Below are 19420 nucleotides of genomic sequence, written 5' to 3' on the forward strand. Positions count from 1 at the left end.
CAAGGTGACCGTGATTTACCCTTTAGCATCCTCAGCAAAGGACAAGACGGTCTGGAGGGTCTTCCCGGCCCCTGTGCGGGCCGAGATGCGGGGATTGTGGCTCACAGCCAGCCCGGGTAGGAAGGTGCGTGAGGCTCTCCCAGCCGATGAACCACCCGAAAACCCAAAGTGGCGCTGTGGCTCGCGAGGTGGAGCGCCCGCCTGTCTGCAGGAAGCGCCCTGGGAGGAGATGTGGGGAGAGGGCGCTTGCGCTGTCGTTAGGGGTGCAGACACCCCCCGCTGTGGCCACCTGCGTCCAGGCCGGGCTGAGGGCGCGCAGGAGGAATTGGCCAGGTCTTGGGCTTCTGCAGGCTGGGCACCCAGTGAGGACGCCCCAGACCCACGGCCGTGGGAGCCCTGAGTGGGGCCTTGTAGACATCGTCCACCGCGGAGGAGAGGGACCGGGCCCCACGGATGGGGACAGCCCCCAGCGCCTCCCCTGCGCTCACGACCCCATCTCTGGTCCGGCTCCTCCACCGAGGCAAGCTGTGTGTAGTGCAGACCACGCAGGACCTGTGGCCTCCCGTGAAGTGCCGTTGTCCCTGTGCACACCGGACGCTCTGGGTGTGAACGACCCCACCCCAGCGGCCCGAGCGAGCACTGTGCAGGGAGCACTGTGCAGCCGAAGGAGGCAGTGTCTCAGTCTCAAAAATACAAAGAATGTTCCAGAACCCTGGCTCCCAGCCAAGCCCTTTCCCAGTGTGCTCTGTCTGCCACTGGGAAGCTGTGACCCCCACAGAAGCCCTGGGGCCTGGCATGGGGGTGAGCCACGCCCTTGGGCGGCAGGGCAAGGCGGGGGACATTCCTCCCGGCCTCACCTGGCCCAGGAATGCACCGAAACTGCACCAGACAACCAGCTTGTCCCCGGAGCTGCGCTGGCGGCCCTCCCGGGCCGGAGACGCCCGCCCGCCTCTGCCCCTAGCCCTGGACCCCTGTCAGCGCCATCAAGTGTCCAGCAGCCCGTAGGGAAGGCGTCTAGATGCCAGGCTCCTCGTGCTGTGTGGGCCTAAGTCAGTTGCTAAACGTCTCTGAACCGCTCATGCTGCTGGCCGACCAGCGCTTCAGTCCAGGCTGGCGCTGAGTCCCCAGCCTCCAGCCTTGGCTTCTGGAGGGCTTGGGTTACAGGTGTGCACTGCCCTGCCCGGCCTCAGCTTCTCTCCTCCCTCCTTCCTCGTCCTGGCCTCTGGGCCAGGGCCGGAAGCTGACACCGAGCGAGGCTGAGTGTGGTTGAAATCTCAGTGCGTGACCACTCGATGCTAACAAACCCTGAACATGACAGTGACCCGGGCTGTGTGGGGTCACTGGCCGCTCGGGCATGCATGCGTGTGAGGGTGGCCGAGCTGCGTGGAGCCGCCCGAGGGGCCCGGACTTCAAGCTCTGCCAGCTGGTCCGGGCGTCCAGGCCCAGGGGAAACGGACTGGAGCTGCGGTCGTGGGATGGCCTGCCGGCCTTGCTCCTGAGTGCTGGGATTACAGGTGAGCGCCGCCAGGCCCGGTGCACCCACACCAGCTGTGCAGGATGCCCACCCGAGGCCTTTGTGCCTCAGTGGTTTGTTTTTGTTTTTTTTTTGGTTGGTTCTGGGCCTTGAACTCAGGGCCTGGGCGCTGTCTCTGAGCTCTTCAGCTCAAGGCAAGTGCTCTACCCCTTGAGCCACAGCACCACTTCCGGCTTTCTGGTGGTTCATGGGAGATCAGAGTCTCACGGACTTTCCTGTCCGGGCTGGCTTTGAACCACGATCCTCAGATCTCAGCCTCCTGAGTCGCTGGGATGACAGGCGGGAGCCACTGGCGCCCGGCTTTTTTTTTAAACAGGTGGGATTTTGTTTTTCTGAGCCCGGGGTGGAGCTGAGGTCTCAGGTGAGAACTGCACTATTCGTAGAGATTTGGGGGGAGGGGGGGGGTCTTGTGAACTTTTCACCCAGGCTGGCCTTGAACCATGATCCTCCTGATCTCTGCCTCCAGAGAAGCTGGGACTACAGGCATGCACCAACTATGCCTTCATAACAGCCTGCGTTAGGGTGGCCGTGGAGGGGGTGCTCAGGTAACCCACGGGGGGAGGGGAGGGGAGGGGTTCTGCCCGTTGGCATCTCACAGAGTTTCTGGCAGCCATGTGGTGGTGATGGTGGTTGGAGATGATAGTTGGAACTCCTGGCAGGAGACGGGTGTCGTGGTGGTACTCTTTAGTCCCGGCACGGACCCGGGGACACTAGCTGCACACAGAGCGTGCACAGGCTTTTCCAAGCGTTTCCACGTGTGTGTGTGTGTGTGTGTGTGTGTGTGTGTGTGTGTGTGTGTGTGTGTGTGTGTGTGTGTGTGTGTGTGTGTGTGCAGGTGAGTGGCCAGCGGGGTGCCGGGCACCCCACGACCGTGTCCCCCCATGTCCCCCCGGCCTAGCTGCCACCGCGCTGCCGTCCGGGGCTCACTGGGAGTGTTTATTTGCTTTTTCTGGCTAAATTGTCCATCGAGTGGGATGGGTGACTGTGGGGCGGGGCTGGCCTTTCAAGTCGAGTTTCTGGAATGTTCTGTGAGGACCCAGGCTGGCCCTCTTCGCAGGCCGCGCAGGGCCAGCCTGGTGCTCTTCGTTTTGGTGTTCTTTTTGTCTTTTAAGTGGTATCGGGATTTGAACTCTGGTCCTGGTGCTTGCTAGGCAAGTACGCTTCCCCTTGAAGGCCTCCAGCCCTTGCAGCTCTGGTTATTTTGGGAGATAGAACTTCATTTTTCTTTGTTTTTATTTTTTTCTGGGCCAGCTTGGATGGTGGCATTCCTAAGGTACTACTTCCCACTCTAGCCGGGATGGCAGATGTACTCTACACCACCATATCCAAGGGTTTGTGTGGAGATGGGGTCTCTTACAGGTGTGAGCCGCAGTGCTGGGGATGGAACCCAGGCCTTGGAGCCTGCAAGGCCAGGCCAAACCCAGGTCTGGGTGGAGGATGGGGAGAGATTGGGGCTCTCTACCCCTGAAGTGGCCAGCTGGGGGGTGGGTGCCGGGGAGCAGGGCCGGGATTTCCCCCCAGAGTCCTGGTGGCTGTTGAGTTCTTCCTCAAGTGTCTCTGTCACCAGGACGGCGGCCTTGGAACGGGCTGGGTTTGGAGAGCAGCCATGACCCCTGGGCCCCGAGGGTCCTGGAAGAGCCCGAATCTCAGCTGTGAAACACGCCAGGCATCCTGCATGTCTGTCGCCATCCCTTCCCCTGACAACTTCTGGGCCTGGAACTCGGGGCCTGGGCGCTGTCCCGCTGCCCAGTCCTCTCCTGGGCAGAGAGGAGCTAGAGGGAGCAGAGGTGTCAGAGCCCCCCCACTTCCAGGCCGGGCCGGGAGGGGAGGCGCCTGCGGCTGGCTCTGTCAGAGTCAAGTCTGGGAACCAGTCTGAGCACTTTTTAGGGAGTCTGGGATCCAACCCTGGGCCTGGAGGCTTTGCGGCCTTGGCTCTAAGGATTTAACAGTCCGTCTGGAGGGGCAGGGGAGGAGGGGGAGGGGGAGGGAGGGTGGGGGAGGGGGAGGGCCCTGACCAATAGCTCTGCCATGGGGCCCCCAGTTCTTGGCCAACGCCCTCTCCCTTCCCAGCCCTCCCTCTCCTCCCCGTTCTTGTGGAGGGGGTAACACTTGCTCCCCCAGAAATGTACCCGTGGCCTTCCTCGTGTAACTTTACAACAAAATAAAATGTAAAAAAAGAATGAGTCTCAGCTGTCCTGCCCGGGCTGGCCTTGAACCGCGATCCTCAGCGCTCAGCCTCCTGAGCGGCTGGGATGGCAGTCGTGAGCCTGTCTTAGTGAGGCGATGGGATTTGTTCTGTGGGACCCTGGCCTCTGTGGCACTGGGGCCTCGGAGGGACATCATGAACGCCAGGCCCAGTCCCCCCACCCCTGCCTTGTTCCCCTTCCCCACCCCAGGCGCCCTGGCGCAGATGATCCCTGGCTCTGGGAAGGGCTGGCTGCGGTTTCTCTGTGGTGAAGAGGGCGCACCGGGCCTGGCCCGCTGGCTCCAAACCAGCGTGGGAGCGCAGGCCTGCAATCCCAGGAGAGGCAGTGGGGAGGGGGGTTCTCAGACGGGAGGGAGGGGCAGGTAAACAGAGCCTGGCTTCAGCAGGATGCAAATTCCCTCAACTCCTCACATTCCTTCTTATCTCGAGTGCTGGGGACCAGGAGGGGGGGGCGGGAGGGGTGGGGAGCACCATCCCAGGTTACCCCCCCTCGGAGACCTCCCCCTGGGAGACCCTCCTCCCAGGGAGGGGGGGCGTCTCTGACCTCCCGGCTTTGGCTGGGCGCCCTGCCCCTGGTCCCCCCTTTATCCTAAGCAGAGTGGGGGTACACCCCTCACCCCCCCCCACTTCCAGTGACCACATCAGGCACCCAGACTTTTTTTTCATAACTTTGCCCGGGCTGGGTGTGCCCTCCCCTCCTGTCCCGGGCACCCCTCCCCCTCCTCCCCTCCCCCTCCTCCCCCTCCTCTGGCGGGGTGACAGTGGCCTTTATAAACCGCTCCCACCCCATCAGCCCCAGGACACTCCCCGGAGGCTGTGCAGGGTTGCATTGCGGGTGAGTGCGGCTGGAGCACGCAGGACCTGCAGCTGTCCCCCCCCAGGAGGAGATGGGGTGGGGGAGACCCCCCCCGGGAGGTGCACCCCCCCTGCTTTCTGGGCTTGCTCTGCTGGCGGGTGTCCCTGGTCTGTCCTCCATCCTCTGTCCTCCGGACCCTGAGGTCCCACTGGGGTTCCCGGCAGGTGTACCCCAAAGCTCACACAAGGCCAAGGAGGCAGGCCCAGGGCTGGGAAGGGCTGCGCCCCCTCCAGGAGGGTCCTGGCCCTGGGGGGGGGCGCTGGCTGCTCCCACAGATGGACAGAGAGGAAGGGAGGGGAGTGGCGGGGGGGGGGCTGGGGTGTCTGCCCGCCCCCCTCTGTGTGTGCATGCAGCCCCTGGGGTAACGAGACAGCTGGGTGAGGCTCTGCTGGGCTTTGCTCTTCTTTACAGGCCCATGGCTCTTTTTTATTTCAATTAATTTCTTTTTGTCAGTCCTGGGTCTTGAACTCTGGGCCTGGGCGCTGTCCCTGAGCTTCTTTTGCTCAAGGCTAGCGCTCTACCACTTCAGCCACAGCGCCACTTCGAGTTTTCACAGACTGTCCAGGCTGGCTTTGAACCGTGATCCTCAGTCCTCAGCTTCCTGAGTTACTGGGATGACAGGCGTGAGCCACCGGTGCCTGGCTTTTACTTCTATTTTTTTGTCCTGGGGCCTGAATTCTGGGCCTGGGCACTGTCCTTCAGCTCTTCTGTTCAAGGCTAGCGCTCTACCACTTGAGCCACAGCACCACTTCCGGCTTTTTCTGCTTATGGGGTGCTGAGGAATCGAACCCAGGGCCTCGTGCATGTGAGGTGAGCGCTCTACCACTGAGCCACCTTCCCAGCCCTGCTCTTTTAAAGAAGAGATGGAGTGGAGGAAAGGTAGTGGAAGGAGCAGGAAACAGCTAAATAATAGTATTTTCTTTTGAGGGAGTCTGGTTTGGTTGAACTTGTGTACATTGTGGTCAGATTATACGGCCTACAGTCTCCCTCCCTTCCCTTCCCTTCCCTCCTGCCTTCCCTCCCCCTCCTTCCCTCCCTCCTCCTTCCCTTCCTCCCTTCTCCTCCTCCTTTCTCCCTCCTGCCTTCCCTTCTTCCCTTCCCTTCCCTCCCTCCTTCCCTCTCTCCTTTCCTCTCTCCTTCCCTCCCTTCTTCCTTCCCTTCCTCCCTCCCTCTCCCTCTCATTCCCTCCTTCCCTTCCCCTCCCTCCCTCCCTTCCTCCCTCCTGTTCCCTCCCTCCCTCCCCCTCCTCTCCCTTTCATTCCCTCCTTCCCTTCTTCCCTTCCTCCTTCCTTCCTTCCTTCCCTCCCTCCTTCCTTCCTTCCCTTCCTCCCTCTTTCCTTCCTTTCCTCCTTCCCTTCCTCCCTCCTCTTCCCTTCCTTCCTCCCTCCCCCTCCCTCATTCCCTTCTTCCCTTCCCCTCCCTCCCTCCTTCCTTCCTTCTATTCCTCCCTCCTTCCTTCCCTTCTTCCCTCTTTCTCCCTCCTTCCCTTCCTCCCTCCCTCCCCCTCCCTCCCTCCTTCCTTCCTTTCCTCCTTCCCTCCTTCCCTTCTTCCCTCTTTCTCCCTCCTTCCCTCCCTCCTTCCCTTCCTCCCTCCCTCCCCCTCGCTCCTTCCTTCCCTCCCTCCCTCCTTCTTTCCTTCCCTCCCTCCCTACTTCCTTCCTTCCCTCTCTCCCTCCTTCCTTCCTTTCCTCCTTCCCTTCTTCCCTCTTTCTCCCTCCTTCCCTCCCTCCTTCCCTCCCTCCCTCCTTCCCTCCTTTCCTCCTTCCCTTCTTCCCTCTTTCTCCCTCCTTCCCTCCCTCCTTCCTTCCTTCTCTTCCTCCCTCCTTCCTTCCCTCCCTCCTTCCTTCCCTCCCTCCCTCCTTCCTTCCTTCCCTCCTTCCCTTCTTCCCTCTTTCTCCCTCCTTCCCTCCCTCCTTCCCTCCCTCCTTCCCTCCCTCCTCTTCCCTTCCTCCCTCCCTCCCCCTCCCTCCTTCCTTCCCTCCCTCCGTCCTTCCTTCCCTCCCTCCCTCCTTCCTTCCCTCCCTCCTTCCCTCCCTCCTTCCCTCCCCCCCCTCCCTCTCCCTCTGGGCTCATTCTAGAAGTTGGCCACTGGTAGCCGAGGGTCGTGGCGGGTTTCGAGGTGACCGTGTCCCCCCCCCCTCCCGCAGGTGGGGATGGGCAAGGCCGTGGCCCCCCGCGGCTGCCGCTCGGACCTGGACGCGCGCTACCACCGGCTGTGCGACGTGGGCGTGGCGTGGGGCGTGGCGCTGGAGGCGTGCGCGGCGGCGGGCGCGGCGGCGGCGGCGTGCGCGGCGCTGTGGCTGGCGGGCGCGGCGGGCCGCGTGCAGGACCCGAGCCGGCGGCGCGCGCTGCCCACGCTGCTGCTGCTGCTGGCCGCGCTGCTGGCGCAGTTCGCGCTCACCTTCGCCTTCCTGCTGCCGCTGGACGGCGCCACGGGCCCCGCGCGCCTCGTGGGCTTCTCGGCGGCGGCGGGCACCGGCTTCGCGGCGCTGCTGGCGCTGGCGGTGCACGCGGCGCGCCTGGCGCGCGGCCGGCCCGCGCTGCCGGGCCTCGGGCTGCTGGCGCTGGCGCTGGGCCTCGGCCTGGTGCAGGACGCGCTGGCCGTGGAGTACGTGGTGCTGGCCATGAACCGCACGCGCGCCGACGTGTTCGCCGCCATGCCCGCGCCCCGGCGCAACGAGGACTTCGTGCTGCTGCTGCTGTTCGCCATGGCGCTGCTGGCCGCCACGCTGGCCGCCGCCGCGCTGGCCCTGCGCGGGCCCTTCCCCGCCTGGCGGCGCCTGGGCGCCCGCGCCGGCCTCACCGCGCTGCTGGCCGCCGCCCTCTGGGCCTCCTGGATCGCGCTGCTGCTGCGGCCCGAGCCCGGGCCCCAGTGGGACGACGCCGTGCTGGGCGCCGCGCTGGTGGCCAACGGCTGGCTGTTCCTGGCCGCCTTCGTGCTCCCCGAGTTCCTGCAGCTCACTAAGCAGCGCGACCCCCGAGACTACCCCGCCGAGGACGCGCCATGCCAGCCGCGGCTCCTCACGCCGCGCCTCGGCCTGCACAACCCGGCCTTCACCTCCGAGGAGGCCCAGACAGGTAACCCCCATCCTCCCAACCCCCCCCCCCCCCGGCCCGGGCTGCTGCGTGCGCCTCGGGGGCCGGAGGGAGACCCTGACCCGGACAGTAGCGCACGCCTGTAGTCCCTGCTGCGCTGGAAGCCAGGAGGTGAGGAGTGGCCGAGGGCCGGACGAGGCCCTTGGGTTCTGACCCCGAGATGGAAATGCAAAATGAAACAAACCAAAGAAAGGAGAGCTGCCCAGCGCCCACAGCTCACGCCGGTCATCCCAGCTCCTCCAGAGGCTGAGGTCTGAGGATCGCGGTTCAAAGCCAACCCCGGGCAGGAAAGTCCGTGAGACTCTGGTCTCCCATGAACCACCAGACAACCAGAAGTGGTGCTGTGGCTCAAGTGGTAGAGCGCCAGCCCTGAGTGAAAGAGCTCAGGGACAGTGCCCAGGCCCTGAGTTCAAGACCCAGGACCAATGAATACACACACACACTCTCTCTCATAGTCAATGCTGGCCTCTTGTGACTCTATCACCTCTCAGCACCCCTCCCCCTCGCTCTGTGTGAGAGCTGCTGGGATTGAGCTCTTGTGATTCTCCTCACCCCTCCCGGACAGCTGGGGTTACAGGCGTGAGCTGCCCTGCTCAGCCTGAGCGGACTTCTCCCATGCACCCTTGGAGTGGCCTTGTGGGCAGGCGGGTGCTGGAGTGGGCCTCCTCTGGGCCACGGGGGACGTGTCATTCATTCATTCATCCATTCACTCGGCTGTCACTCATTCATGCCGCTGGCATCACCCCCAGCCGAGACCCTATGCTTCATTCATTAGTCCAAGTGTCTGCTGTCATTCATTCATTCATTCCTGCAGCCGGCCTTGCTTCTGATTGCAGCCCTGAGGGCTGAACCTCCCGGTTTGCTGATGGACCTTGTATGTATGGGGTGGTCATGTGTGAGGAGTGACCGGCCGGGGCCGGGGTCCCATGCGTCTCCTCTCCCTCCGCAGGTCCGCCAGCGCCGGGCGCCTCGCCCCACGCCCCGTACTCCACCCACTTCCAGCTGCAGGTGACGGTCCATGCGCCCAGGAAGCCAGGCTGCCGTGGGGTGGGGTGGCCGGGCTGGGATTCCGTGGACACCCACGGAGGCCAGGGCTGGGCAGGATGAACCGTGTGGTCTCTTCCTTCTTAGGACCGGGCCCCTGCCCAGGAGTTCTCCATCCCCCGGGCCCAGGCCTGGCCCAGCAGCCCCTACACCGACTATGACGGCCGGAAGGGGGGCCGCTGAGCCCGCCGGCCACACAGCCGGCCTGTGTCCCGGGGTGCACATCGAGCCCTGGAGACCACTGTCACAGGGATGGCCCACCGTCCACGCGGGCGCTGGGCCGAGAGGCCTCACCCCAGATCCTCACCACACGGTGGTATCTGGGACTCAGGGCCAGACTCTCTGCACCGTTACCGATGACTGAAGGGTGTCCGGCGCCCACAAGCCTGCATGGTCAGTGCCAGGAGTGACCTCAGTTTGGCCACAGCACACCCAGCCGGGCCGAGCCTCCACCCGCCCGGCCTCCCTGCCTCCGCCAGGTCACACACTCACCCACGCGGTGCCGTCACCCTCCAGGTCTGCAATAAAGCATGGGGCGTGTTGCTGAGCCTCCGATCGCAGTGTGGATGCGTCAGGACCTGGCCCCATGTCCCTTGGGGGTGGGCAGGTTTCCCCACTGCGCACCTGTGTGTGTGTGCACACGCGTGTGTGCACGCGACGCACCTCATCCGGGTTTGAACTCACAGCCTCACCCTTGCCGGGAAGGTGTTCGACTGCTTGAGCCACACCCCCCACTCACATTTTTGCAGCGAGATCTCCTTTCTGGCTTGGCCGGCCACCCTCCCAGTGAGGCTGACTTCATTAGATGGGTTACAGGCGCTACCACAGTGCCCGGCTTCTTGTTGGTTGAGCTGGGATCTCACCCCACTCCTGCACCCCTCCACCCCCGGGCTCAAATAGTGATCCTCCCAGTCCCAGCCTCCCCAACAGAGCCTGGAGCGGTCAGGTAGTCTTTCTCTCCTCCAAGGTCTCAGATTTCCACCCGCCTCTGGGGTTGCTGTGCCTGACATGGCCGCCAGGTGGCGGTAAAGCCCAACCTTGAGCTTTACCCGATGGAAGCCGGCGCTGGTCCCAGCCCGCAGGCCTCTGTGGGGTGTGCAGGAGCCCTCCCTCCCGCCCTCCCTCCTACCCACCCACCCGCCTGCCCGCCCGCCGGCCCGTCCACAGGCAGTGCCTGTGCTTGTGAAATGAAGGCTCTGGTCTCCTTCATTTCTAGGGGTGCCCTAAGAGCTGGGAACCATCTGCCCCTCTCCTTCCTGCCCCCCTCCTTCCCACCTCCTGCCTCCTTTCTGGGATCAGGTAAAGCTCACGCCTGTCATCCCAGCCACTCAGGAGGCTGAGATCTGAGGGTCGAGGTTCAAAGCCAGCCGGGGCAGGACACTTGCCCGTGAGACTCTGGTCTTCCATGAACCACCAGAAAACTGGATGACACGCGCAGAAAAGTTTCAGAACGAACGCAAAACAGCCCTGGCTGAGCAGCGGGTGCAGCAGCTGGGCAGCGGCTGAGACCAGAGTTCTGAAGCCACTGTAACCGCACCAAGACGGCTCAGCCCCCCCCCCCAGCCCGGCCCAGCCCCTCCCTGCTGGTCCCCTGGGGGCTTTATTTGGGGGAGCATGGGGGGCTATGTGGACCCACTCTATTATTTTGGCTCCCCTTTTTCCAAGCCCCAGAGTCCGCCCAGCGGAGCCTGAGGTCCCAGCGCTGTGGTGGGTTGGGTAGAGCGTTGAGGGGCTGTGTCTGTGCATGAGCTCACATCCAGGGCTTTGGCCAAATGGGACAGGGGCCCTGTGTGCACGTGCGCATGTGCATGCACACACACACACACACACACACACACACACACACACACAGCCTGCTCAATCCTCCCACGTGCATTCTGTGCACCCGCTGTTGCTTCCTCCTTTCCTTCCTGTCCCACCATTGCCCTCAGTTGACTAAGTTTTGTGTGTGTGTGTGTGTGTGTGTGTGTGTGTGTGTGTGTGTGTGTGTGTGTCATGAGTCGAACTCAGGGCCTGAGCACTGTCCCTGAGCTCTTTCACTCAAGGCTGGTGCTCTACCACTTGAGCCACAGCTCCACTTCTGGTTTTCTGGTTGGAGATCAGAGTCTCACGGACTTTCCTGCCCAGGCTGGCTTTGAACCGCGATCCTCAGATCTCAGCCTCCTGAGTGGCTGGGATGCCAGGCGTGAGCACCAGTGCCCCTCAGTGGTCAACTTTTGTCACACACATATTTTCTGTGTGGTTAAAAGCTAACAGGAGGAGGGTCTGCTCATGTGGCCCCCATGTCACGGGGCTGTCACGTGGCGGTGTCCTCAGGCTGGGGCCCCACTACCTCCCCTGTTCCCCCCACACCACCTGCAAGCAACGTGGGTGAAGAAAGACGTAGAGCCGGGGCCAGGGCAGCAGGGTTGTAATTGGTGTGGGGGGCCGGGGTGGGGTGGGGGCTGGGGTCCGAGGGGCCTGGCTGGGTGGGGGTTGCCGGGGTCTGAGAGGCCAGGCCGGGTGGGGGTCGCCGGGGTCCGAGGGGCCTGGCCAGGCGGGGGTCCGTCTGGGGTCCGCGGGGCGGAGTCCGCTCACACGGCCGCGTCCACGCTCAGGTCGGTCCTGGGGAGGAGTTGGCCCTGCGAGGGCTCAGCAGTCTGCGGAGGAGGAAATGCACACGAGGTCAGCCCAGCCAGCGGAGGCCCACGTCCAGCGCGCATGCGCTCCCCGAGGGCTGTCCCTCTGTCTGTCCGCGGCCCGTCCCTGCCCCTCTGGCTCTGTCTGTCTGTCTGCCTGTCTCTCTTCCTCTGTCTCTCTCCCTTTCTCTGTCTGCCTGCCTGTCTGTCTCGTCACGTGTCCATGGGACTGTAAGAGGGGTTGGGAGAAAGGAAGAGAGTCATGGAAATCGATTGCATTGATGTATGAGGATAGGAAACTTCCAGAAGGCTTTGCTGAAGGCTGGCGTTTGGCGGGGAGGGAATGAAAACTATAGACGAGCTTATAGACTCCATGCACGCAGATCCTGTATACGGTCCACACGTGTGCACATGGACCCCATACACAGTCCACACACGTGTGCACACGGATCCTGTACAGGGTCCAGATGCATGTGCACACAGATTCTGTATGCAGCCCACATGCGTGTGCACACAGATTCTGTGCAAGTCCACATGCATGTGCACACAGATATTCTGTACGCAGTCCACATGCGTGTGCACACAGATCCCCCCACGTGTGCACTCGGATCCTGTACACAGTCCACACGTGCTGGTGGAACACAACACGGGGCCCAGGCACCGGCTCCACTGTGCAGTGGGCAGGGGCAGGACAAAGGTGACCGTTCACGTGGTGTGCACGTGTGCAAATAGGAAAACACCCGCTGACATTGTTTTAAGAAGTGGAGAGGGCCGGGAAGGCGGCTCAGTGGTAGAGCGCTCGCCTTGCATGCACGAAGACCTGGGTTCGATTCCTCAGCACCACATAAGCAGAAAGCTGGAAGTGGTGCTATGGCTCAAGTGGTAGAGCGCTAGAGCTGAAGAGCCCAGAGTTCAGGCCCCATGACTGGCAAGCAAAATAAACCAAAGAAGTGGGGACGAGAGGGAAGGGAGGGGAGGGGAGGGGGAGGGAGGGGAGAGGGGAGGGGGTTCGGATGGAGGTACACTCTGGGCATGTGTAGAAGTGTCCCTGCTATTGAGAAGCCTCTAGAATGCAGCACTCCCTCCCTGTCAGTCAATCCCCCGTGGGTTCCTGGGGTCTGGAGCCCAACGAACCCAACTGCTCATTAACAAGCTTCTTTTTTTGGGGGTGGTGGGGTTGGTTGTGGGGCTTGAACTCAGGGCCTGGGCGCCATCCCTGAGCTCTTTCACTCTAGGCTGGTGCTCTACCACTTGAGCCACAGCGCCACCTCTGGTTTTCTGGTGGTTCATTGGAGGTCAGAGGATCATGGACTTCCCTGCCTGGGCTGGCCTCCAACCTCGATCCTCAGATCTCAGCCTCCTGAGTGGCTAGGATGCCAGGCGGGAGTCCCCCCTCCCCCGCCCTGTGCCTCTGCATCAATGGAGGCATTGGAAAGCGTGGGGTTTGTGCCGGATGATGGTGGGGGGGGGGCCTTGTGTCTCATGGGGTTTGAGTTGGGATGGGTCAAGTACCGCAGGATCTGGGGGTGGAGCTGCCTTGCCTGTGCACTCTCTGTCTGTCTGTCTGTCTCTGGATCCTGAGGGCTATGGGAAGGGCGCTGGCTGGCCCCTCCTGGGAGGGCGAATGGGGGGCATTTACCTGCGGCTGGAGGGGGACGCCATGGGGGGTTAAGGCTACATCCTCCTCAGCTCCTTCGCTGTCTCGGGCTGCAAGCCAAAGCGGGGAGGAAGGCCTGGGTTAGTGTCGGGGATTGCGGGGTGTCGGCCTGAGCACGGGGCGGGCCAGGCGGTGGACGGGATAGCCTGGAACAATCAGGCCAGGTAGTGGACGGGATAGCCTGGAACACAGGCCGGGCGGTGGACGGGATAGCCTGGAACACAGGCCGGGCGGTGGACGGGATAGCCTGGAACATAGGCTGGGCAGTGATTTTTTTTTTTTTTTTTTTTGCTGGTCTTGGGCCTTGAACTTGGGGCCTGGGCGCTGTCCCTGAGCTCTTTTGTTCAAGGCTGGTGCTCTACTACTTGAGCCACAGCTCCACTTCTGGTTTTCTGGTGGTTCATTGGACATAAGAGTCTCACAGACTTTCCTGCCCTGGGCTGGCTTTGAACGGCGATCCTCAGATCTCAGCCTCCTGAGTCGCTGGGATTAGGTGTGAGCCACTGGTGCCCGGCTGTGACCACAGGCTCCTGGAGGCTGGGGTGCTGGGTCTGGCCGGGCGTTTGTGAGATGCATCGCTGAGCCTCAAAGCCCCAGCCCGCGGCCAGCTCTGCGCTCGCTGCTGCCGGCCCCCTCTTCCCTGGAACCACAACCGGCGGCCAGAAGCGAGGCTCAGGCACTAGGGCCTCCTGCCTGGCAAGCACTGGGCCCTGGGTTCGAATCTCATAGCCATCCAGTCACAGGTCAGCAGATGCGTCTCCAGATGTGTACACACACAAGGGGTGGAAATACACCCGTGTCTCCAGAAACCCACCGCTTCCTCATGGTGAAGGGATTCTAGATCCTTCCTTCCAGTGTCAGCACGCCACAGTGCCCTAGGCCTCCAGTAGCACAGCGCAGACCTGAGCCGAACTCTCCCACCTGCCTGGATCAGAACCACAACGCCCCCTCCTTGTCCCTGACCCTCCACATCCCGGCCTCCCAACCGCCATGGAGCCCACGGAATTCCAGAGAGTGACACAAGGGCTTCCAGGGGGAAAACGAGCTAGAGCCACACAGTGCCCTGAACCCAGGGCCCGCCTGCCTGCCTGCCTGCCTGCCTGCCTGCCTTCCTTCCTTCCTTCCTTCCTTCCTTCCTTCCTTCCTTCCTTCCTTCCTTCCTTCCTTCCCTCCTTCTCTCCTTCCTTTCCTTCTCTCCCTCCCTCCCTCTCCCCACCACCCCCAGACTAGGACTTGAACTTGCTACCTGACACTCAAGTTCAATGGCTGGCCCTCTACTGCCTGAACCACGCCTCTAGTCCCCCACTTGGGTCTCTTTGGTAAGGCCGAGGGGCCCTGAGGAAAACCAAACATGGAGAATCGGCAAGAAGTTGGTATTGGCTAGGAAACATGGTGGGAGGCTGAGCTGATTTTTTTTTTTTTGGCCAGTCCTGAGACTTGAACTCAGGGCCTGGGCGCTGTCCCTGAGCTGCTTTGGCTCATGGCTGGTGCTCTACTACTTGAGCCCTAGCGCCACTCCTGGCTTTTTCTGTGTATGTGGTGCTGAGGAATTGAACCCAGGGCTTCATGGGTGCTATAGAGATGCATGTCCGTCTGTCTGTCTGTGGCTGGAAATTCTGGGGCAGAGCAGCAGATCCAAGCCGCCCATGGTGTCTCGGGGGACCTTTCCACGCCGGGCCTGGGGTGTTCACCCCCGGCTGCTTGGTAGTGATGGCATTTATCTCCCTGGAACAGATGTTCCAATCTCTTAGGATTAAGTCCGTCAGCCGCTCCGGGGAGGGGCGGCTTAGATTTCTAGGAAATGGAAATCTTAATTGCCCAGCAGCGTTGTCCACCATCTCCCGATTACCCCAAGCCCCCCGCCCGGCAGGCGCCGTGACCCAGCTGGCCCAGGGTGGCCCAGGACGAGGCCTAGCCACTGTGACACGGCTAGACCAGGTGGGTCATGGGTGCCCATGGCATGCTGACAGAGTCGAATTCATCACAACACCGTGCGATCGGGGCAGGGCAAAGAGACAGACGGACAGACAGGCAGACAGACAGAAGACGCGGACGGTCTGCCCACCATGCCCTCCTGACCACGACGCAGTCCAAGCGGCTCGGCCCTGTCTGCTTAAGACCCACAGAACATTCCAGATGTTGCTAGGCCCAATTCTTATTTCCTAGCTATGTGTACATTTTGCTAACAAGGTGCAATTCTGCACATTATTATTATTATTATTGATATTGCCAGTCTTGGGACTTGAACTCAGGGCCTGGGAACCGCCCCTGAGCTTCTTTTGCTCCAAGCTAGCGCTCTACCACTTGAGCCACAGCACCATTTCCAGCTTTTTCTGTATATGTGGTACTGAAGAATTGAACCCAGGGCTTCGTGCATGCTAGGTGAGCACTGTACCACTGAGCCACCTGCCCAAGCCCTGCACCTTTTTATTAAGTGTATTTTTAAAATGTTGATACTGGGGCTTGAACTCGGCCTGGATGCTGTCCCTGAGCTTTTGTGCTCAAGGCTGGTGCTCTACCGCTTGAGCCACAGTTCCACTTTTGGCTTTTGGGTGGTTCACTGGAGATAAGGATCTCACAGACTTTTCTGTCCAGGCTAACTTCAAACTGAGATCCTCAGATCGCAGCCTTCCAAGTAGCTGGGAAGACAGGCGTGAGCCACAGGCACCCGGCTCTGTAACCAGCCCAATGCTGGTTACACTCAGCCACTTGGTCCTCTTTTCCAGCCAGAACTATGGAAAGAATTCTCAAGAAAGATGACTGACTTTCTGGCCGGCAAGCATGAGCACATCTTACAGGCAGGATACCAAGGTCCTGGGCCCTATCAACAAAATCAACAAGGACCAGTGACTGACTTTATCTAAACCAAACTTCACCTGGATAGGCGATTTGTTGTAGCATACGCTCGCTTATAAGGAAAGCTCATATGAAAATTTTGACTATGATGCGTGCCAAATACTAGGCAAAAGAAGATCGGGGCTAGCTGGTGGCTCCTGCCTGTCATCCCAGCTACTCAGGAGGCTGAGATCTAAGAATTGTGGTTCAAAGCCAGCCCGGACAGGAAAGTACATGAGACTCTTAACTCCAATGAACCACCAGAAAACTGAAAGTGGAGCTGTGGCTCAAGTAGTAGAGCACCAGCCTTGAGTGATAGAGCTCAGGGACAGCGCCCAGGTCCTGAGTTCAAGACCTAGGACCAAAAAATAAAAAAAAGAATACCAGAGCTGGGAATGTGGCTCAGTGGCTGAGTGCTTGCCTAGCATGCATGAAGCCCTGGGTTAGATTCCTCAGTGCTACATACACAAACTTAAAAAATTAAAGAGAAAAAATTATTGAAAAAAATATAAATAAATAAAAGAACATCGCCATTACACAGCAACGCTAAAATGCGAGACATCGTTCGCCTGTTACAGACCCTGAAAAGGACATAAACTACCACGCTGGCCTGAGGAAAATCCAGGAGGGGTTCAGAAAGTGTGTTAATGAGGTCTGATATATTCCCAGATAACTGAAATGAACTGATTTCACCCGGTTTGCAAGGTGCGGGCGGGGGAAGGGAGGCCCCAGCATCTGTGTCCATGAATAAGACATTCCCGAGCAAAATAGAGCCAGGTTAGTGTGGTCTTCCTCGTGGACAAAGGTGTGACCTGGAAATTCCCACGCATGCGTGGGCTGCGTTGCCTTGTGAGTCTCCATCATCCAACAGTCTGGGGCTTTCTCTGGGAATTTAGATGAGGGGGTTGCTTGTCGTTTAAAACCTTGAGCAAGATTGCCAACAGCAAAGCAAATCCCCTGCGAAGCAGAGCTGGGGGTGGTGGGCTGTGACCTCAGTTGGAGGTCAGACTCTCGCAAGCTGGTTTAAAGTGATGCTCGCTTAAATTAGCTTGGAGACTCCAAAAGTCTTTGGCTTTTGGGCTCCAAGGCCCAGCAGAGACACCCGGGCTGGGCTTTGATGTCTGATGACTGGACAGGCCAAGCCTAATTTGGGGCTGGGTTAGGCTCATTATTTTGTGGGTGCCTCTTTTTTTGGGGGGGAGGGTAGCTCGAGCACTTTAGAAGTCACGTCTTATTTATTCGGGGCCTTTGACTCATTTCTTTCTTGGCTTTTCTCCATAAAGCTTCTGTGCTTTGGAAAATGTCATTTATTTATTCATAAAAATTTAACCTTCATTCTGCACGTGCGTGTGTGTGTGTGTGTGTGTGTGTGTGTGTGTGTGTGTGTGTGTGCTGGTTCTGGGGCTTTGAACTCAGGGCCTGGGCACTGTCTCTGAGTTTTTTTTTTTTCTCAAGGCTCATGCTCTACCATTTGAACCACAGCTCCACTTCCACCTTAATTTATTTTGCCAGTCCTGGGCTTGAGCTCAGGACCTGGGCGCTGTCCCTGAGCTGCTTTTGTTCAAGACTTAGCACTCTACCATTTGAACCACAGTGCCACTTCTGGCTTTTTCTGTGTATGTGGTACTGAGGAATCGAACCCAGGAACTCATGCATATGAGGCAAGCACTCTACCACTGAGCCACCTTCCCAGACCATTATTATTATTATTTTGGGGGGGGGGCCCGAACTCTGGGCCTGGGCGCTGTCCCTCAGCTTTTCAGCTCAAGGCTGGTGCTCTACCACTTGAGCCACAGCACCACTTCCGGCTTTTTTCTTTTTGCTTATATGGTGCTGAGGAATCGAACCCAGGGCCTCATGCATGCAAGGCAAGCACTCTACCACTGAGCCACCTTCCCAGCCCCTATTATTATTATTATTATTATTATTTTGTGTGTCGGTCGTGGGGCCTGAACTCTGGGCCTGGGTGCTGTCCCTCAGCTCTTCAGCTCAAGGCTAGCATCTACCACTTGAGCCACAGCACCACTTCTGGCTTTTTCTGCTTATGTGATACTGAGAAATCAAACCCAGGGCCTCATGCATGTGAGGCGAGCACTCTACCACTGAGCCACCTGCCCAGCCCATTATTATTATTTTTTAATGGTCTATTGGAGATCAGAGTCTCCAGCACTTTCCCACAAGCCTGACTTTGAACGTTGGTCCTCAGCTTCCAAAGTAGCTGGGATTATAGCTGTGCCCACCAGTGCCCGGCTCCCCACTTGGACCATGAAGTTCCCCCAAAGCTGACCCTTCCTTTGTAGCCCATCCTGCTGTCCTGAGCCCTGTGTTTGCTCTCTGGTCTCTGCCCGCCCTTCTTTTCTGAATCTGGGGGGGGGGGGGGGCTCATTACCTCGGGATAGCTCCTGGTTATCCATCCGCAGGCCGCGCTGGTAGACCGGGGCTGGGCAGGCATGAGCCGGGGCGGGGCCGTCCTGGCGGCAGGCCCGGTAGAGCAGGCAGAGCTCCGGGATGATGTAGATGAAGAGGAAGGCCCAGGCATTGGTGACCAGGCCGATGCAGACGACAGCATCGTCCCAGTGCGGCTGCCGCTGCAGCTGCGGGTTCCCCCGGGTGAGCATGGCGATCCAGGTGGCCCAGATGACGGCGGACACGAGCGCCGTGGCGAAGATGAGCCGGCCGGGCCGCCGCCAGCGCTCACACGGCCCGCAGAAGGCCGCCTTGGCCACGAAGAGCGTGAGCGCCAGGAGCAGCAGCACGTAGACCGTGAGCGCCACGAAGTCCACGTTGAGCTGCTCGGGGGTCATGCGCTCGAAGGTGGGGCCGCGCGTGGTCACCAGGGTCACGTACTCGATGGCCAGCACCGTCTGCAGCAGGCTCAGCCCCACGGCGATGGCCAGCAGCGTGGGCCAGGAGAAAGAGCCGCAGCTGCGCGCCATGCGCACCAGGTTGGACGCGTGGGCCAAGAGGCAGGAGAAGCAGAGCGCGAAGAGGACGCCGAAGAGGAAGAAGCGCACGGGCGCCGTGCGGTGGCTGAGCGGCAGGATGAAGGCGAAGGCCAGGCCGAAGAGGCCCAGCACCCCCAGCAGGAAGAGGAACTGCGTGGGGAGCACGTTCCAGCGCGCGCACTCCTGCACGCGCCGCAGCAGGAACAGGACGGCCAGGAGGAGCAGGATGGTCACCACGATGCCGATGGCCGCCAGGGACTCCAGGACCACGGCCCAGGGCCCCTCATCGTCACAGAACAGGTAGTGCTCCTCGGCGGACTTCACGCAGTCCTCGAACATGGCGGCCGACGGGTGGGGCGCGCTCCGGTTCCCTGCGTAAAATGAATGCGCGGGGTGAGGCCCAGCCCGCGTCCAGGGGGGCCTGGTGCGGCCTGGGGTGGGGTGTGTGCCCAGGGCCTGGGCATCAGCTCTTCTCCCAACCTGGATGGAGACACCCGCATCTCAAAGGATCGGATGCCCCCGGGACACTGTGGCAGACGCACATCCTGCTTTCTTCTTTAACTCTTGAGTTTGATTTGGGCCTTGAACTCAGGGCCTGGGCGCTGTCGCTGAGCTCTTTCACTCAAGGC

At 60.6% G+C, this 19420-nt stretch overlaps 3 protein-coding genes across 3 annotated transcripts; 2 read left to right on the plus strand and 1 right to left on the minus strand.

Annotated features, from left to right (window-relative positions):
- The first annotated feature begins 33 nt into the window (after window positions 1-33).
- On the plus strand, window positions 34-3670 carry LOC138805073 (uncharacterized). Its single transcript, XM_069989649.1, has 2 exons — window positions 34-2079; window positions 3102-3670. The coding sequence occupies exon 1, from the start codon at window positions 147-149 to the stop codon at window positions 1047-1049; it is 903 nt and encodes a 300-aa protein (XP_069845750.1). The 5' UTR covers window positions 34-146; the 3' UTR covers window positions 1050-2079; window positions 3102-3670.
- An 870-nt stretch (window positions 3671-4540) lies between these two features.
- Window positions 4541-9291, plus strand: LOC138805087 (retinoic acid-induced protein 3-like). Its single transcript, XM_069989671.1, has 4 exons — window positions 4541-4575; window positions 6744-7674; window positions 8642-8700; window positions 8824-9291. Exons 2-4 carry the CDS (start codon window positions 6750-6752, stop codon window positions 8917-8919), a joined length of 1080 nt encoding a protein of 359 aa, XP_069845772.1. The 5' UTR covers window positions 4541-4575; window positions 6744-6749; the 3' UTR covers window positions 8920-9291.
- Window positions 9292-11309: 2018 nt separating this feature from the next.
- Window positions 11310-19130, minus strand: LOC138805089 (G-protein coupled receptor family C group 5 member D-like). The gene is made up of 3 exons (XM_069989672.1): window positions 18236-19130; window positions 12994-13061; window positions 11310-11375 (listed from the first exon to the last, which is right to left on the minus strand). The coding sequence occupies exons 1-3, from the start codon at window positions 19128-19130 to the stop codon at window positions 11310-11312; spliced, it is 1029 nt and encodes a 342-aa protein (XP_069845773.1).
- Between the last annotated feature and the right edge of the window lie 290 nt (window positions 19131-19420).

Source organism: Dipodomys merriami, unplaced genomic scaffold, assembly GCF_024711535.1.
Source record: "Dipodomys merriami isolate MVZ:Mamm:240054 unplaced genomic scaffold, mDipMer1.0.p SCAF_384, whole genome shotgun sequence".
Lineage (NCBI taxonomy): Eukaryota > Metazoa > Chordata > Mammalia > Rodentia > Heteromyidae > Dipodomys > Dipodomys merriami.

Bases quoted from the DNA above. Each gene is read 5' to 3' on its own strand.
- LOC138805089 (XM_069989672.1), bottom strand. From the start codon at position 19,130: ATGTTCGAGGACTGCGTGAAGTCCGCCGAGGAGCACTACCTGTTCTGT. The intron at 13,062-18,235 runs GTAATGAGCCCC...TTTGGCTTGCAG, and splicing joins TAACCAGGAGCTATCCCGAG to CCCGAGACAGCGAAGGAGCT. The intron at 11,376-12,993 runs GTAAATGCCCCC...CCTCCTCCGCAG, and splicing joins GCGTCCCCCTCCAGCCGCAG to ACTGCTGAGCCCTCGCAGGG.
- LOC138805073 (XM_069989649.1), top strand. From the start codon at position 147: ATGAACCACCCGAAAACCCAAAGTGGCGCTGTGGCTCGCGAGGTGGAG.
- LOC138805087 (XM_069989671.1), top strand. From the start codon at position 6,750: ATGGGCAAGGCCGTGGCCCCCCGCGGCTGCCGCTCGGACCTGGACGCG. The intron at 7,675-8,641 runs GTAACCCCCATC...CTCCCTCCGCAG, and splicing joins CTCCGAGGAGGCCCAGACAG to GTCCGCCAGCGCCGGGCGCC. The intron at 8,701-8,823 runs GTGACGGTCCAT...CTTCCTTCTTAG, and splicing joins CCACCCACTTCCAGCTGCAG to GACCGGGCCCCTGCCCAGGA.